The sequence below is a fragment of the Fusarium verticillioides genome, chromosome 4, assembly GCF_000149555.1.
Source record: "Fusarium verticillioides 7600 chromosome 4, whole genome shotgun sequence".
NCBI lineage: Eukaryota > Fungi > Ascomycota > Sordariomycetes > Hypocreales > Nectriaceae > Fusarium > Fusarium verticillioides.
The window spans coordinates 1,919,131-1,931,732 of record NC_031678.1 but is presented as its reverse complement, the minus strand read 5'-3'; the positions used below and the strand labels follow the sequence as shown (position 1 = coordinate 1,931,732).

At 50.3% G+C, this 12,602-nt stretch overlaps 4 protein-coding genes across 7 annotated transcripts; 1 reads left to right on the top strand and 3 right to left on the bottom strand.

Moving 5' to 3' along the window:
- The first annotated feature begins 291 nt into the window (after nt 1–291).
- On the top strand, nt 292–3,501 carry FVEG_04969 (hypothetical protein). Its single transcript, XM_018892944.1, has 2 exons — nt 292–1,527; nt 1,577–3,501. The coding sequence occupies exons 1-2, from the start codon at nt 1,140–1,142 to the stop codon at nt 2,605–2,607; spliced, it is 1,419 nt and encodes a 472-aa protein (XP_018749737.1). The 5' UTR covers nt 292–1,139; the 3' UTR covers nt 2,608–3,501.
- On the bottom strand, nt 3,197–7,183 carry FVEG_04968 (hypothetical protein). 2 transcript variants are annotated; one of them, XM_018892942.1, is made up of 3 exons: nt 6,362–7,183; nt 6,227–6,307; nt 3,197–6,169 (listed from the first exon to the last, which is right to left on the bottom strand). In XM_018892942.1, exons 1-3 carry the CDS (start codon nt 6,451–6,453, stop codon nt 3,439–3,441), a joined length of 2,904 nt encoding a protein of 967 aa, XP_018749735.1. In that variant the 5' UTR covers nt 6,454–7,183; the 3' UTR covers nt 3,197–3,438. The 2 variants fall into 2 exon arrangements, with proteins under 2 accessions (XP_018749735.1, XP_018749736.1); XM_018892943.1 differs by having other exon boundaries at nt 3,197–6,166; nt 6,362–7,055.
- A 633-nt stretch (nt 7,184–7,816) lies between these two features.
- FVEG_04967 (hypothetical protein) lies at nt 7,817–11,165 on the bottom strand. The gene is made up of 2 exons (XM_018892941.1): nt 10,961–11,165; nt 7,817–10,895 (listed from the first exon to the last, which is right to left on the bottom strand). Exons 1-2 carry the CDS (start codon nt 11,030–11,032, stop codon nt 8,019–8,021), a joined length of 2,949 nt encoding a protein of 982 aa, XP_018749734.1. The 5' UTR covers nt 11,033–11,165; the 3' UTR covers nt 7,817–8,018.
- Nucleotides 11,166–11,339: 174 nt separating this feature from the next.
- On the bottom strand, nt 11,340–12,589 carry FVEG_04966 (hypothetical protein). 3 transcript variants are annotated; one of them, XM_018892939.1, is made up of 6 exons: nt 12,476–12,589; nt 12,234–12,408; nt 12,064–12,175; nt 11,913–12,011; nt 11,736–11,861; nt 11,340–11,683 (listed from the first exon to the last, which is right to left on the bottom strand). In XM_018892939.1, coding segments are annotated over exons 2-6 (450 nt in total). In that variant the 5' UTR covers nt 12,236–12,408; nt 12,476–12,589; the 3' UTR covers nt 11,340–11,572. The 3 variants fall into 3 exon arrangements, with proteins under 3 accessions (XP_018749732.1, XP_018749731.1, XP_018749733.1); XM_018892938.1 differs by having other exon boundaries at nt 12,283–12,408; XM_018892940.1 differs by having other exon boundaries at nt 12,064–12,408.
- Nucleotides 12,590–12,602: the final 13 nt, after the last annotated feature.

The window sequence follows — 12,602 nt, the reverse complement described above, 5'->3', positions numbered from 1 at the left end:
AGACGAAAATAGAAATCAATCTGTCGAACAGCCGCCACGCAGCTAAAATGTTACAGGGATGAATGAGCCACCGCAGATACCTACATAAAAAAAAAGAGTTTTTACTAGACCAGGTACAACACTCAAGTCCTTGTAAACTATTGACTCTAGATCCGTCTCGAGATTACTTAGATTTGGGTGCATGATCAGCGACTGAATGAACCACGGGATCGGGTATAGTATAAATAAACAATGAGCACGTGTCCAAACAATGGATGAAATCTGTCAATTATCACGTCTAGACTAGGGACCATCGCTTGCAGATCATTAATTAATCAATTAAAGGCAAAGGCAAGGCAAGGCAAGGAACTCCCGATACAGGAGAGGAGTCAAAGTTACATCAGAGTGCGTAAGATAAGATATTCTTGGAACAGTCTCTTCCCTTTCCCCACGTTGACTGATTGACTGACGTCTGACTTTGAGTTTCAAGTCTCTCTTGGTCACGTCACGTCACGTCGCATCCCGTCGTTGCTCTTTTCTTTTTTCCCCTTTCTCGATTTCGAGGTCCTCGTGAATATTTGGTTGACTACTAGTCACTGAGGTAGACGTCGTGATTCTGCCCCTACAGTCGTTACAGTCAACCAAGAATCAGTCTCCTTTCTCTCTCTCTCTCTCTCACTCCTTTTTATTTCTAACCTTTTACCTCCTTACCTTACCTTACTCCTTCCTCTGTCTCTTACACCCCAAATCTTTCCGTTTGCGGTATCAACTCCACTCACGTCTTCTCCTTCTCCTCTCTGCTTCACATCAGGCTCAAACTTACCATTCTCCTCGTACTTCTTTCGCTTCTCGACATATAAATCTTTATAATTTTTCGCCTCTTCTCACGATCCCGCCACTATTAAACGATTCCGCCATCGACTGCGCCTGCGCCCCTCCAAAGACCACCACGCGGATCCGACCCCTGCCTGCCTGACCTCCACCAGCCAAGAGGGCCCGACGCTATTCCTCTTCTTACGCCCAAATCTCCGTCGCCTTTGCTTCTTATACTTGGGCTGTCGCTGTTGTTCAGGCCTCTGGTGAATACCGCGACGAGCACCAGCTTCAAGCCCAACTTCTCCTGGGGATATCCACACCTGTCTTTACCCAACCCCGACGCCATGGACAGGATCCCCAAGTTCAGGCGCAAACCCAAGAACCCCACGATCCAGACCTCCGTCGAACGCTCCAGCAGTGATACTGTCGATAGTATCGCCAGTACCGAGTTACAAGCTGCAACTTTGCAGTCACAACAACAGGACGGGCAACAAGTCCTACCACAGAAGTCAAAGCTCTCAAAGAGGGCCGCTTTCCGAAATTTCCGTTTGCGCGGCTCCACAAAGAGAGCGCGCGACAGTCCACCCGTCGAGTTGCCTTCCAGTCCTCCACCGGCCGTCGTGAGCCACGACGGCGTCAAGAGTCGACCCGTCACGGCCGAAGGCGATGCGCTGGCTAATTCAAAGGGGTCAGGTCCCCGAATTCCTGCCTTCTTGGAATCTTCGATGCAGGGTATACAACACCAAGTCGTGGCGCATGAATCAGGACTGACATTTTATAGATATTGATTTCAAATTCCAGGAGTTGACGTGGGCGGAACGAGACCGAGTTCTTGAGGGCACAAAGAATGAGGGAGATGAAGACTTCAAATGGGGGACTTTCAAGCAGGTCGACACCCAGGAGAAGGGTGTGATGGATCGCTACATCAACATCAAGCCTTGGAACCACAACCGAGTCAAACTGCAGGTCCCTGAGGATGAGCTTGACTATGTCAACGCTTCCGAGATCACTCTTCCCTCGCCTTCTGATCCTAGCCGGGAGCCGTTACGATACATCGCCATGCAAGGGCCAACGCAGCCATCAATCGACTATGTCTGGCGCATGATTGCAGAGCAAATGTCTTCACCTGCCGTTATCGTACAGCTGACAACCATGGCAGAGGGTGGAGTTGTCAAATGTCACCAATACTTCCCTGATAACCAAGATCACCCTACCTGGACTCTGAACGAACACGATGCGTGGAACGATGACTGGCAGGCCCAGATCACGTACGATTCTTTGGAGGAACTCGCTGAAGGTGCTATTGAGAAGCGCAAGCTACTTATGCACCTCAAGGATGAGGAAGAGCCCCGAGTCGTCTGGCATCTTTTATATAGACGATGGCCTGACTTTGGGGTTCCCGAACTAGAAGATCTCGATGGCTTCTTTGAACTCATGCGAATTTCGCACGAGCTAAGCGCGCCCGAGAACCCGCGAATCATCCATTGTAGTGCTGGCGTTGGCCGAACCGGCACCTTCATTACACTTGAGCATCTAATGCGCGAGCTAGAGCTGGGCACCTTTGAGAAGTATGACGAGCCATCAGAGGGACCGGACCTGATTTTCGAGACGGTCGACCATCTCCGAGAGCAGCGTGTTGGTATGGTTCAGGGCCGTCCTCAATTCATGTTCATTTACCAAGTTATGCGGAAACTATGGCAAGATAAATATGGAGTCGATGAAGAGGGCAATGAGCCTGCAGCTAAGAGGCTGGAAGTTGGCGATCCATTCATAGATGACTCGGTATCCGACTCTACGCAAGCCAACCACTAGCATCGGGGCTCCGAGGATTGAGGTGTGATAAAGGAGCCTGTTTATCTGGCGTTAACTGCGATGATTTGGTGGAGTTGCGGACGGGAATGCATGTGGGTTGGGCTGGGGCATGATAGCTGCGGCAACCTAATTTTACGATTTGGGGATGACACGCAACCTCTCAAAATATCTGTGTTGGGAGGAAGCTGATGGTTAAGTGTTACCCTGTCATGAGTTAATCGGGTGCATAATCTGCTTTGCGCAAGTGTACGATGGTTAGCAGAAGTGTATGAACAAGCACGGCCAGGAACAGGAACAGGAACAGGGACGGGACTCGAGGGTTTATGATAAAACAAACATAGAGCTCGCATCTCATAATGGGGAGATGACGACGGTACAGGAATAACCAAGTCAAATCCAGTCAGGACGATATGACTTGGGGGAGGTCCATCTATTATAAATGATACCAAGCGCACGAACAAGGGGTTGGTTGGTGGGTGGTGCAACAAGCATTCTTATCATATATCAGTTTAATCAAGAGGCGGCAAGACATTTCGCATAACGATAGAAATTAAGTAATGTCCACGAGGGCCAAGGACAAAGGACCAAGTTTTTGGGAACGGGTTATGTACTGATTTTTTCTTTTCAAGACTTAGATCTATCCTTAAAACTGGAAACATCATCGTAATCTTGCTGTCAATCTAATAAAATGGTTGTGGCCGCGTGCCAACCTTGTACAGTATATAAATCAACTTCATTACCACAATACGCCCCATCGGCTTCACCAATAGTCAAATAGCTCGCAAAATAAACAAATCAGGAATTTTTATAGGAAAGCAAAACAACCAGAATCTATGCGCTAATCACCAGCGTCACAGTCTCCTTCTCCTTCTCGGTGACGGTGACGGTAGCCTGGTCCTTTTCTGTCACTGTCACTGTGAAGTAGACCGATACAGTCGGAGTCCCATCGACGACAATGGTTGTGGCGTGAGCATCGTCGCCAGTGCGTGTTACAGCAGCGGGCTTCTTGTCATCTTTGCTGCCTTCGTTGTCGACCTTTGCTTCTGTAGCAGCTGGAGACGGGGCATCCGTAGGCTTGTCGGGAATGGGGATGAGGACCACAGATGTGGGCTTGTCATCGTCATCATGACCATCTTTGCCCTTGTCGTTGCCGTCCTGTCCATTGTTATCATCATCGTCTGGTGAGCCTGTGGGCTTGGCTTCATCAGGCTTCTTGATGGACTTGGTCAAAGTTGTGTCACCAGGCAAAGGAACAGATGTGGTGCTTTGTTCAGCGACGGGGACAGAAGTGGGAGGAAGGTCTTCATAGGCCTTTGTTGGCTGAGGGTTGGAAGGCTCCGCGGGGTTTGTCTGACTAGGTTTCTCCTCTGATGGTTGGGATGGCTGTGCCTCGGCTGGCTGGGTCTGGGCTGGTTGGCTAGGTTGCTCAGCGACAGGCTGAGTGGACTTCTCCGGCAAAGGCTGAGGTTGAGAAGGCTCCTCGGGAGCTGACTGGTGGCTTGTCTGTTCAGGGGCGGGTTGTGTAGGCTGCTCAGGCACAGGCTGTGGTTGCGAAGGTTGCTGGTAGCCAGGCTGTGAAGTTTGTCCATTGGCAGGTTGAGTTGCCTGCGATGGCTGTTGAGCAGGCTGAGAAGGTTGATCTGTAGCAGGCTCTCCAGTTGGTTCAGGGGCTGCGCCGTCATCGACAGTAACTATAGTCGTAACAGTAACAACGGGAACCGCAGGCTTCTCGGCGGTTGATGTAGTTGCAGGCTGCTCCTTGCCTCCATTTCCATTTCCGGGAACAGTGTTGTCCTCACCACTGCTCGGAGTTCCACCAAGAATCTTGGCAGCAGTCGCAGGATCTTCACAAACAATCTTGATGCCACCCTCAAAGTTGTACAGAGGAAGAGCGAAGCACTTCTCGCCTTTGGTATTGCAAGGTGTGAGCTGGAACTTGCCAGTATCATCACATACACCGGTTTGTCCGTTAATACAAGCAGCCTGGCCCTTCATACACGAAGACTCGGGTGTGAGTTTGGCAAATTCCTCGTTGTATGTGCGAGCATCGACGACATTGCTGGCGTACGCAGAAGCAGGAATGGCACTGGTTCCTGTGGGAACACCAGGGTTGATGGTTGGAACGCCGCTGGCTGATGTTCCCGAGGGGACTACCTTGGGTGCTGAAGTCGTCTCAGGGGCTGAGGGGTCAGATACAAGGACGGTGCTGGTAGGTGGTGCAGCGGGAACTGCAGGCTGAGTATTGGAGTCAGGTGCAGGATATTGGGGCTGGCCATTCGAAGGGACAGATGTTGGCTTCTGAACTGCTGAAGTGACTGCGGGCGCCTCAGGCTGTTGGACCTGGGATGTAACTGGGGTCTCTGGCTGAGCTTGAGTTGGCTCCGAAGTAGGAACTGGATTCTGGGGCTGGGAGGGAGCAGTTGAAGCCGGCACACCAGGCTGGGGCTGAGCAGGCTGTGAAGTAGGAACAGGGTTTTGAGGCTGAGCCGGTGCGGTAGTAGCAGCTGGAGTATCAGGCTGTTGACCACTAGGGTTTTGCACAGGAACATAAGACTGGTGAACTTGAGAGGTGGGAGCAGGGTTGCTAGGCTGAGCAGGTTCGGAAACTGGGGCTTGGGTCTCAGGTTGAGCAGCCCCTGAAGTGGGAGCAGGCTGGCTTTGTGCATCAGATGTCGTCTGGGACTGGGGTCCCTCAGGCTCAACTACAGACACGATCCGAGTTGTACCCGCAGGAGACTCCGTCTCGGGGGTGGAAGTCTCCTCCAGGGGGCCTTCAGATGTGGTAGAAGGCTTGGGGTACACTTGAGTAGGGTGTTTATGATTTACTGGGAAAGCTGTATCCGAAGGCGCCTTGGTTGTAAGGTAACCAGTAGGAGTCGGCTGGTACGCAAAGGTAGTTGTCTCTTCTTCAACAGCAGAGGTAGGTTGCTCGTTTCCTGGAGCTGTTGTAGCGGGAGCAGAGGGCGCCTCAGGGGCCGTGGTCTCTTCAACGGCGCTTGGCTTAGTCTCCTCCCCATCTGAAGGGTGAATTGTACCGAGGTCAAGAGTAGAGGACAGGCTCTGGGTGCCTGTGTTCTCTGGCTTCTGGGCTGCTTCGGTTGTAGGAACCTCAGGCACTACTGTCGTAGCATCGTTGACAGGCTCGGATGTTGGAGCCTCGTTTGTAGAGGTGGGAATCTCTTTGGTAACTGGGGCAGTCTCAGAGACAACAGCAGTATCCTTGGGAGGCTTGTAGTCTGATTGTTCAGCCGAGGTGGGCTTCTCAGCCACCGTGGTAGGGTCCTTAGGCACGATTGAGGTTGTGAGAACAGGTGCAGAAGGGTTCTGCGTGAAAGTTGGCTTGTTTGCAGGCTCTTGGGTTGAATCCTGAGCCTCACTCGTCTTCTCAGGGGCATCACTGGTCGGCTGAACGGGGATGACCTCGATAGGCTCGGGGAGGTCAGAGTAGGGGCCCTTTTTCTTGTCGTCACCCTGGTTTTCAGAGAGTAACGGATTCGGTTCGGGTGTCGAGTTGAGCGTCTCAAAAACAGGACGAGGCGTAGTCTGATCTCCATCGCCACTACTTTGATGAATTGTTAGATATGAGTCCTCACGGTCTGTCTCCAAATCTGATCCATACCCGTATCCGTCGTGAGCTGCAGTGGGAGCTTGTGAGTTTTCCATCCTGACGTCAAGAAAAGCGCCAGGGTTTCTTTTTTCTCTGTCATTCGAGTTAGATCCGGTATTTGCAGAAGTGTTATGAGTTTCTCCGTACATTCTACCCGTCCACATAGGGCCAGCCTGCGCGGACTGAGCAGTCAAAAGGAGTGACAAGGCCACAGCGAGCCTTGATCTATTACACCGCATTGTGAAGAGTATGTCGATAGTAGTATAGACTTGCTGAAATAAAGATCGTGTTGGTGAAATCGAAAAGATTCGCTCGTTTAAATCGTTCGTTTGTCGGTTCGTGAGTCAAAGTTGTTACAAGTCGTTTGAAATGATTTGATAGTTGCACGAAAAGAATAATGTCGATCGCTTCCTCCCAACTTCAAGCTGATTAAGAGTAAATAGGAATTGTCTCCAAACAAAACAAAACAAAAAAGAGTCACTTGTTCAGACACAAACGGGCAAGACAAGGGAGCTTGTTCGCAGCGTCAAAGATGACGAACAGTAGTAGAAGGACAAAGCGGGTGAATGAAAGGAACAGATTGAGTATGAAAGAGAGTCACACAAAACAAGAGAGAGAGAGAGAGAGAGAGAGATAGGAAATACTTGACAAAGGAAAAAAGAGAAAGAGAAAGAGGAAAAGGAAAAGGAAAAGACGAAAGTGATGAGGGCTAGTGAGTGAGTGAGTGAGTGTATATTGTATGCTGAGAGTACTAGGAGTGAAACCATTCACACAAAGTTGGTGGTAACACTCTGTTAATGTATATGCACTGCTTGCCCCTAAGAATCACTCATGTCCAATTAGCGCCAGCAAAAGACGATGAATCGCCTCACAAAAGTCTCATGTCGTATGGGATCTCATATTTTCATGGCCCATGGAGTCTCTTCTCTTGAATCATCCATGAATAGCCCTGCCCTGCCCTGCCCTGCCCTGCCCTGTCCTGTCCTGTCCTGTCCTGTCCTGTCCGCCAGCCACGCCTGAGTATCAACAGGCGCCCAATCCAAATACCCCAGCAATTTACATGTAAAACATTTACAAGAAAATATCCGAAAACCCTCAGCCAATCAAGCTTGTCTCGTCGCCGCCAAGTTGTACTATAAAAGACTGGCTCTAAGCGCTCTGTTTCAACACCTTATTCGCGGCCTCTTCCTATTGGCGGCATCAGCCCCCACTGCGGCCGGGACCTACAGTAGGTAGCTGCCAATCGTCCCCTCTCCACTGAACCGACCTGCGGCCTTGTAGGCTTTTAGTGCCTGTTGCAGGGTTTCGCGATGCCTTCATGGATGGATACATACATAGGTAGGTAGGCAAATCTGGTCCGGGCCTGGTCATCTCTTCTGTTCTCTTCCCGAAATCATGCTTTTTTCGGTTTGGTCGACCCATAGTTGGCCTTGACGGTCTAGACCTGATCAGCCCTTCTCATTTCCCCTTTCATGCTTCCTCCCTGAGTGGCTAGTTAAGAATAGATGACCTCCAGAACCGTCCTCTTGGGTCTCTACATGATTTGGCGATAGCCGCCCGTTAGTAGCGTAGGCAAGAAAAGTATTCAGCCAAATCTATGGACCGTGGCTCAGCTCTTAGCCCTTGAGCTACTAAATAGACAGATCCCTTTTACTTTTAAATTTCATTGCTTCTTTTTCTACCGTCGTTTCAGCCAACAGACGCCTTTTTTTTCATGTATGTTGCACAATATTCTATACATATACGATAAACGCCACCGCGTCTAAATTCCGCCATCAATGTTTTGTTTATATTAAACCAAGACCTAGGTTCCCAGCAATGACCCTTGTCCGCCACTTCGCAGGGCTGTTCTCTTGGTAAACTCTCCAGGGGTGCTGAACTGGTGCTCTGCAGTCTCGTGCCCGGTTTCAATGGCACCCAGGTCTAAATCCTCGACATTCGTGAGCAGGTGATTCTGTCGATTGTGTTCTCGGATGCGAGCCCACTTGAGAACTCGACCCAACTCTTCATGTCCATGAACGGCATTGGCCTGGATATACGACTGTACCATCTGCTCCCCTGGCCATTGCCAGATCCCAATCTCGAATCGGACGTCTCGTACGCGATTGCGCACTTCCTCCGTCAGCATGGGTTCCGCAAACGCACGATATGCACAAAGAGTCTCTAGCATGTCCACGTCGTGAGGCAACTCCTCCATGTTTATCATCTCGTCTTCTTGTGACTGTAAAGGGGCCCATTCCGTCATGAGCCACACTGTCAGCTGAGCCATCTCATTATACTCCCCTGCAAACGCCAGCGACTGCATCAGGTCGTGAGCAAACGGCGCCAACACGGGATCTCGCCGCGATCGCATGATGTCCACAAACGTTAGATCTGTAGTTTCTTCTGCTTCTGGCCGCTGTCTCTCCTGTTCCTCGGCGACGAGTGCATGATAGAAGCCTTTCATACGCGAAATAAGAACACGGAATAGGTGCAGAGCTGAGTTGTTCATTGTCTTTGTGTCTATCTCGGTGTTGGCACAGTCTTCCTCGGCGCTTTTGCAATAGAGGGCGCCAAGCAAGTTGAAATTGGTGTTGTTGGCTTCTACAGCGCTCGCCAGAACCTGTAGCTCTCTTCGCAGGATCTTCCGCAGAGTTCTCACAAATCTGTTGAAGAGAAATAGAGTCATTCCCTGCACGGCGTCGATACGATCTACAAGATGTATGATCAGACGAAGCTGTGCCTCCAGTGTGAGTTTCAGACCATAATGATGCTGCCCGACATTCTTCATGATAGGTGCCCAGACGTGAGGTAGCCAGTTCTGGTTCCTGCGACCCACACGCAGCTCTGCGAGCCGAATAGCGCGTATCAGATTACTGCCTTTGGGGTGCACTGTCTTGGACAACATATCCACATACGCTGAGAACAATGGTAGGGGGATAGTCTTCAGCATGTCAGCTGTTGGCTCGGGTACTAACAAGTAAGCGTAGTTGTGATGTTCCGTGCTTCCGTCTCGCAGATAACGATGAGCTTCTTGGAGAGTTTGGGCGTTTGCCACTAGAATGTGAAGAATGTGTTCATCGGGCAACAAGCCGTCGCATTTCATCATCTCATACAACTCTTGAGGTGTCGGGGGTTGTTGTCGCAGCTTCTCCAGTTCCGTCAAATTCATGTCCACATTTGTAGGATGACTCAGAGAGTTGTCTCCCGGTAAGCTACCTTTCTCTGGATCGGCATCACGAGCAAATGATCTCCGGAACATGGCTGCATATTCTGGCAGCCCAGGAACCATGCCAGCTTTTGGTGGTTGGCAGAACTGCTTCCACGCTTCATGAGCGTTGCGCGTAGCAATGATTGATGCTTGCCAAGGCGAAAGATCTTGCTTCGGGTCTACTTTGACCTGCTGCTGAATTGCTGGAGTACCACTAGGGGCTAAGCCTAGCAGTATATCCAGTGCGCTGTCAGTCTCCTGCTTGGAGAATCCTGCTTCCTGCATCATCATCCCTGCCCGGACAACGCGAGACCAGCTCTCTTCTGCTTCCATGGCCTCGTCCATACCGTCTGCTGGTTGCAGATATGGCGGCCATGACTTTGAATAGCGTGTAGCGTTGTGGATCTCGTCCCTGTTCTTTGGCATCCCGGACAGCACAGCTCTGATTGCGCGGAACGCATTTCTGTCTACCAAAAGGGCTTCCGGAAGACTTCCCGACATTCTCAGAAGAGTACGCTGAGCCTCCCAGACGTACGCATAGGCTACAGACGCATGCTGCGGCCCGGATCCGCTATTCCGGGCAATAGCGGTCAGGCCGGCATTGAAGTACTTGCATCTCATCCAGTACGTCTGTTCAGCAGTACCTATCTCGTAGTTGAAAATAAATTCCGCCATTATATCGGCAAGCACAATCAGGCGCCTTGCTTCTATGCGACGACAGTGGAAGGCAAGTCGTTCCATGATGATCATGAAATCTTCTGTCGTGAATCTTTCCATCCCACTGCTTGCACGCCCTCTACCCCAAGACATCTTGCGAGCCTTCTCAGTCGTACCACGTAACCGTTCTTGAACATACTCCAAAAGGTGGTCCAAAGTCGAGATTTTGTTAATGCCCGATCCCAATCTTAGCAGATAGTTCAGCATGAAGACGGGTTTCGGAGACATATCTGCCAGGAATAGTCGGCATCGGTCTTCGTCGGTTTTGGCCAAAAGTATGCTCATATATTCGTTCAGTCGCTCCTCTGTATTCCCGCCATATTTGAGGGTCTTCAACAGGGCTTCCCACTCCAACTCGTTTGGCAGCGCTTGTGCAAGATCACGGTTGTTTTCGAGGTCGGCTTCTACCTGACGTCGAAGGTGCATTTGAATCACGACGACCGGAAGGCGCACAGTTCGGATGGCGGCAATTTCTAAGAGCGTTTCTCGAGACGGTTGTTCCAGGGCAAGATATTTACGAAGTAGAACTGCAGGACTTTGCTCTACCCAGCCTTTGAGCATCCTCAACCGTCGCTCAATTCGCCCGCGCCCATGATCTTGATTGAGGTCTGAGAACTTGAAGACATTCCCCGGATCGTACAAGCGCTTGGGCAGCACTTTTTTGCGTCGCTTTTGATTGTCCTCAACACGGCGGCCGTTAATTATGGCGGTCTCGAGTGCGTCCACAGGGGACACATATCGGCGGGCTTGGGCTGAGTTTAGGTGCGAAGCGGACTGGAAGAATCAATTGTAAGCTTTACATTGTAAAAAAAGAAGAAATCTTGGCTTTTGAGACTCACCTTGGTTTGGGTTGTCACGTTTTGCGACAAGTGCCACCCTCGCCTCAGCTCCCGGGTTGCACTTCTCAGCATTTCTCGCCCATTTCTTCTAAGCCTATGACGCAGCTAAGAAGTTTGTATATAGCGTAGCAATTGAGTGCGGGAGTTGTGATATCTGCTACAGCGTACACAAAGTTGGAAGTTTCGATTTCCAACTGCATCTGCGGGAACAATTTGCATGCGCCAATCGAGATTATCGGAGTATCGGGCAGCCCATGCTCATCTTATTAACAGCCAATCCGAGGTCGCTCCCAGCGCTTCAGCTCCTCCACCAAGACGAGGTAGGCTACGTAGGTCCCTTATTATTAGCTTCATAACTTCATAAATGCGCCTGCGTACATCGGGATTTCTCATGATGTTATTGAATTTATGTATTTCTTCCAAAGCAAAGCGTCTGCCTAACAATTCGCGTGGTACTTTTGATGCGCTAGATCCCTTGCTAATTCTCATGATTTACCAAAACAACAAACCTCTGCTGGCAAAGAGTTTGGTATTCTTCTCATTTTTACTCTACTTTTTGCAGTTTAACATTTCATGGACACATCAGATACCAGAAGGACCTCTTCTTTTGAATTATTCGCCTTGGGACTTCCCTTTCTTCTTCTCTGCCTCCTCCTCGACCTTGTCCTTTCGCTTCTGCACAACCTCCCAGTTGTAAACTCTTGCTATAGCAACCTCCATCGTCTACGGCATGGTCAGTGACGGTCAGCCTGGTAGCGAAGGCTCTCAAACTTACCGTAATTTGTTCGCGGAGAAAATCCAGGTCTTCTTCGCAGTTAGACAAGCTGGTCTTTGCCGTGGATAGCTTGGAGCTCAATAGTGTCTCTGCCTCGTCTATGGGGTACGAGAGCATCACATTCGCCTGTAGAATGTCAGCTTCCTGCTGCCAAATTTGGCGATAAGGGGGCGTTACTCCTAGCCAGATGTAGACCTCATCTGTCGCTGGAATCTTCGCCTTCGAGTAGAGAGTGTCGTTTAGTTCAAACGTCGTATCTATCGCCTCGTCGTCATCCTACATCAAGCATCAGTTCCGCTTTGTCCAGGAACGCGCTGCACGTGCACACCTTTCTTAATTTCAAAAACTTGACCGAGTCAAGAGTCTTCTGGATATCCGGGATCTTTTCCTTGAGGCCACCCATTCGCTTCTGTAGGTTCATCTCCATGAATTGGTATTTCCTACCCCACCATCCAGAGTCAGCGCCAATGCCTGCATTGCAAGCTGAAGAGAGCGTGCATTTGAGGGCGTGTGTCGTCCTAAAGCTTCTCGACAAAATTTGACTCACGATATCATTTCTTGGAAGCTTCGTAGAGTGGGTTCGACGTCGTCACGGGTAGACACATAGTCCTCGACCTTGTCGACGAACGGAGCATAGGGGATGCCCCGTGGGTTTGTCGGCGTAGCATCTTTACTATGTGGGGGTAAGCTTGTGTCTTCAATTTCATGAGAGGTTGGGTTGAGTTTCTTTGGCCTCTTACCTTTGCGCTGCCTCTTTTCCTTTTGACGCCATCTTGTCGGTGTCGATTTAGGTATTCGGGCGAGACGAGGTAGCTGTTTGAAGCTGGGGTTAGGCATGGGCGGGTTTTGCGACTTGGAGCATTTCGT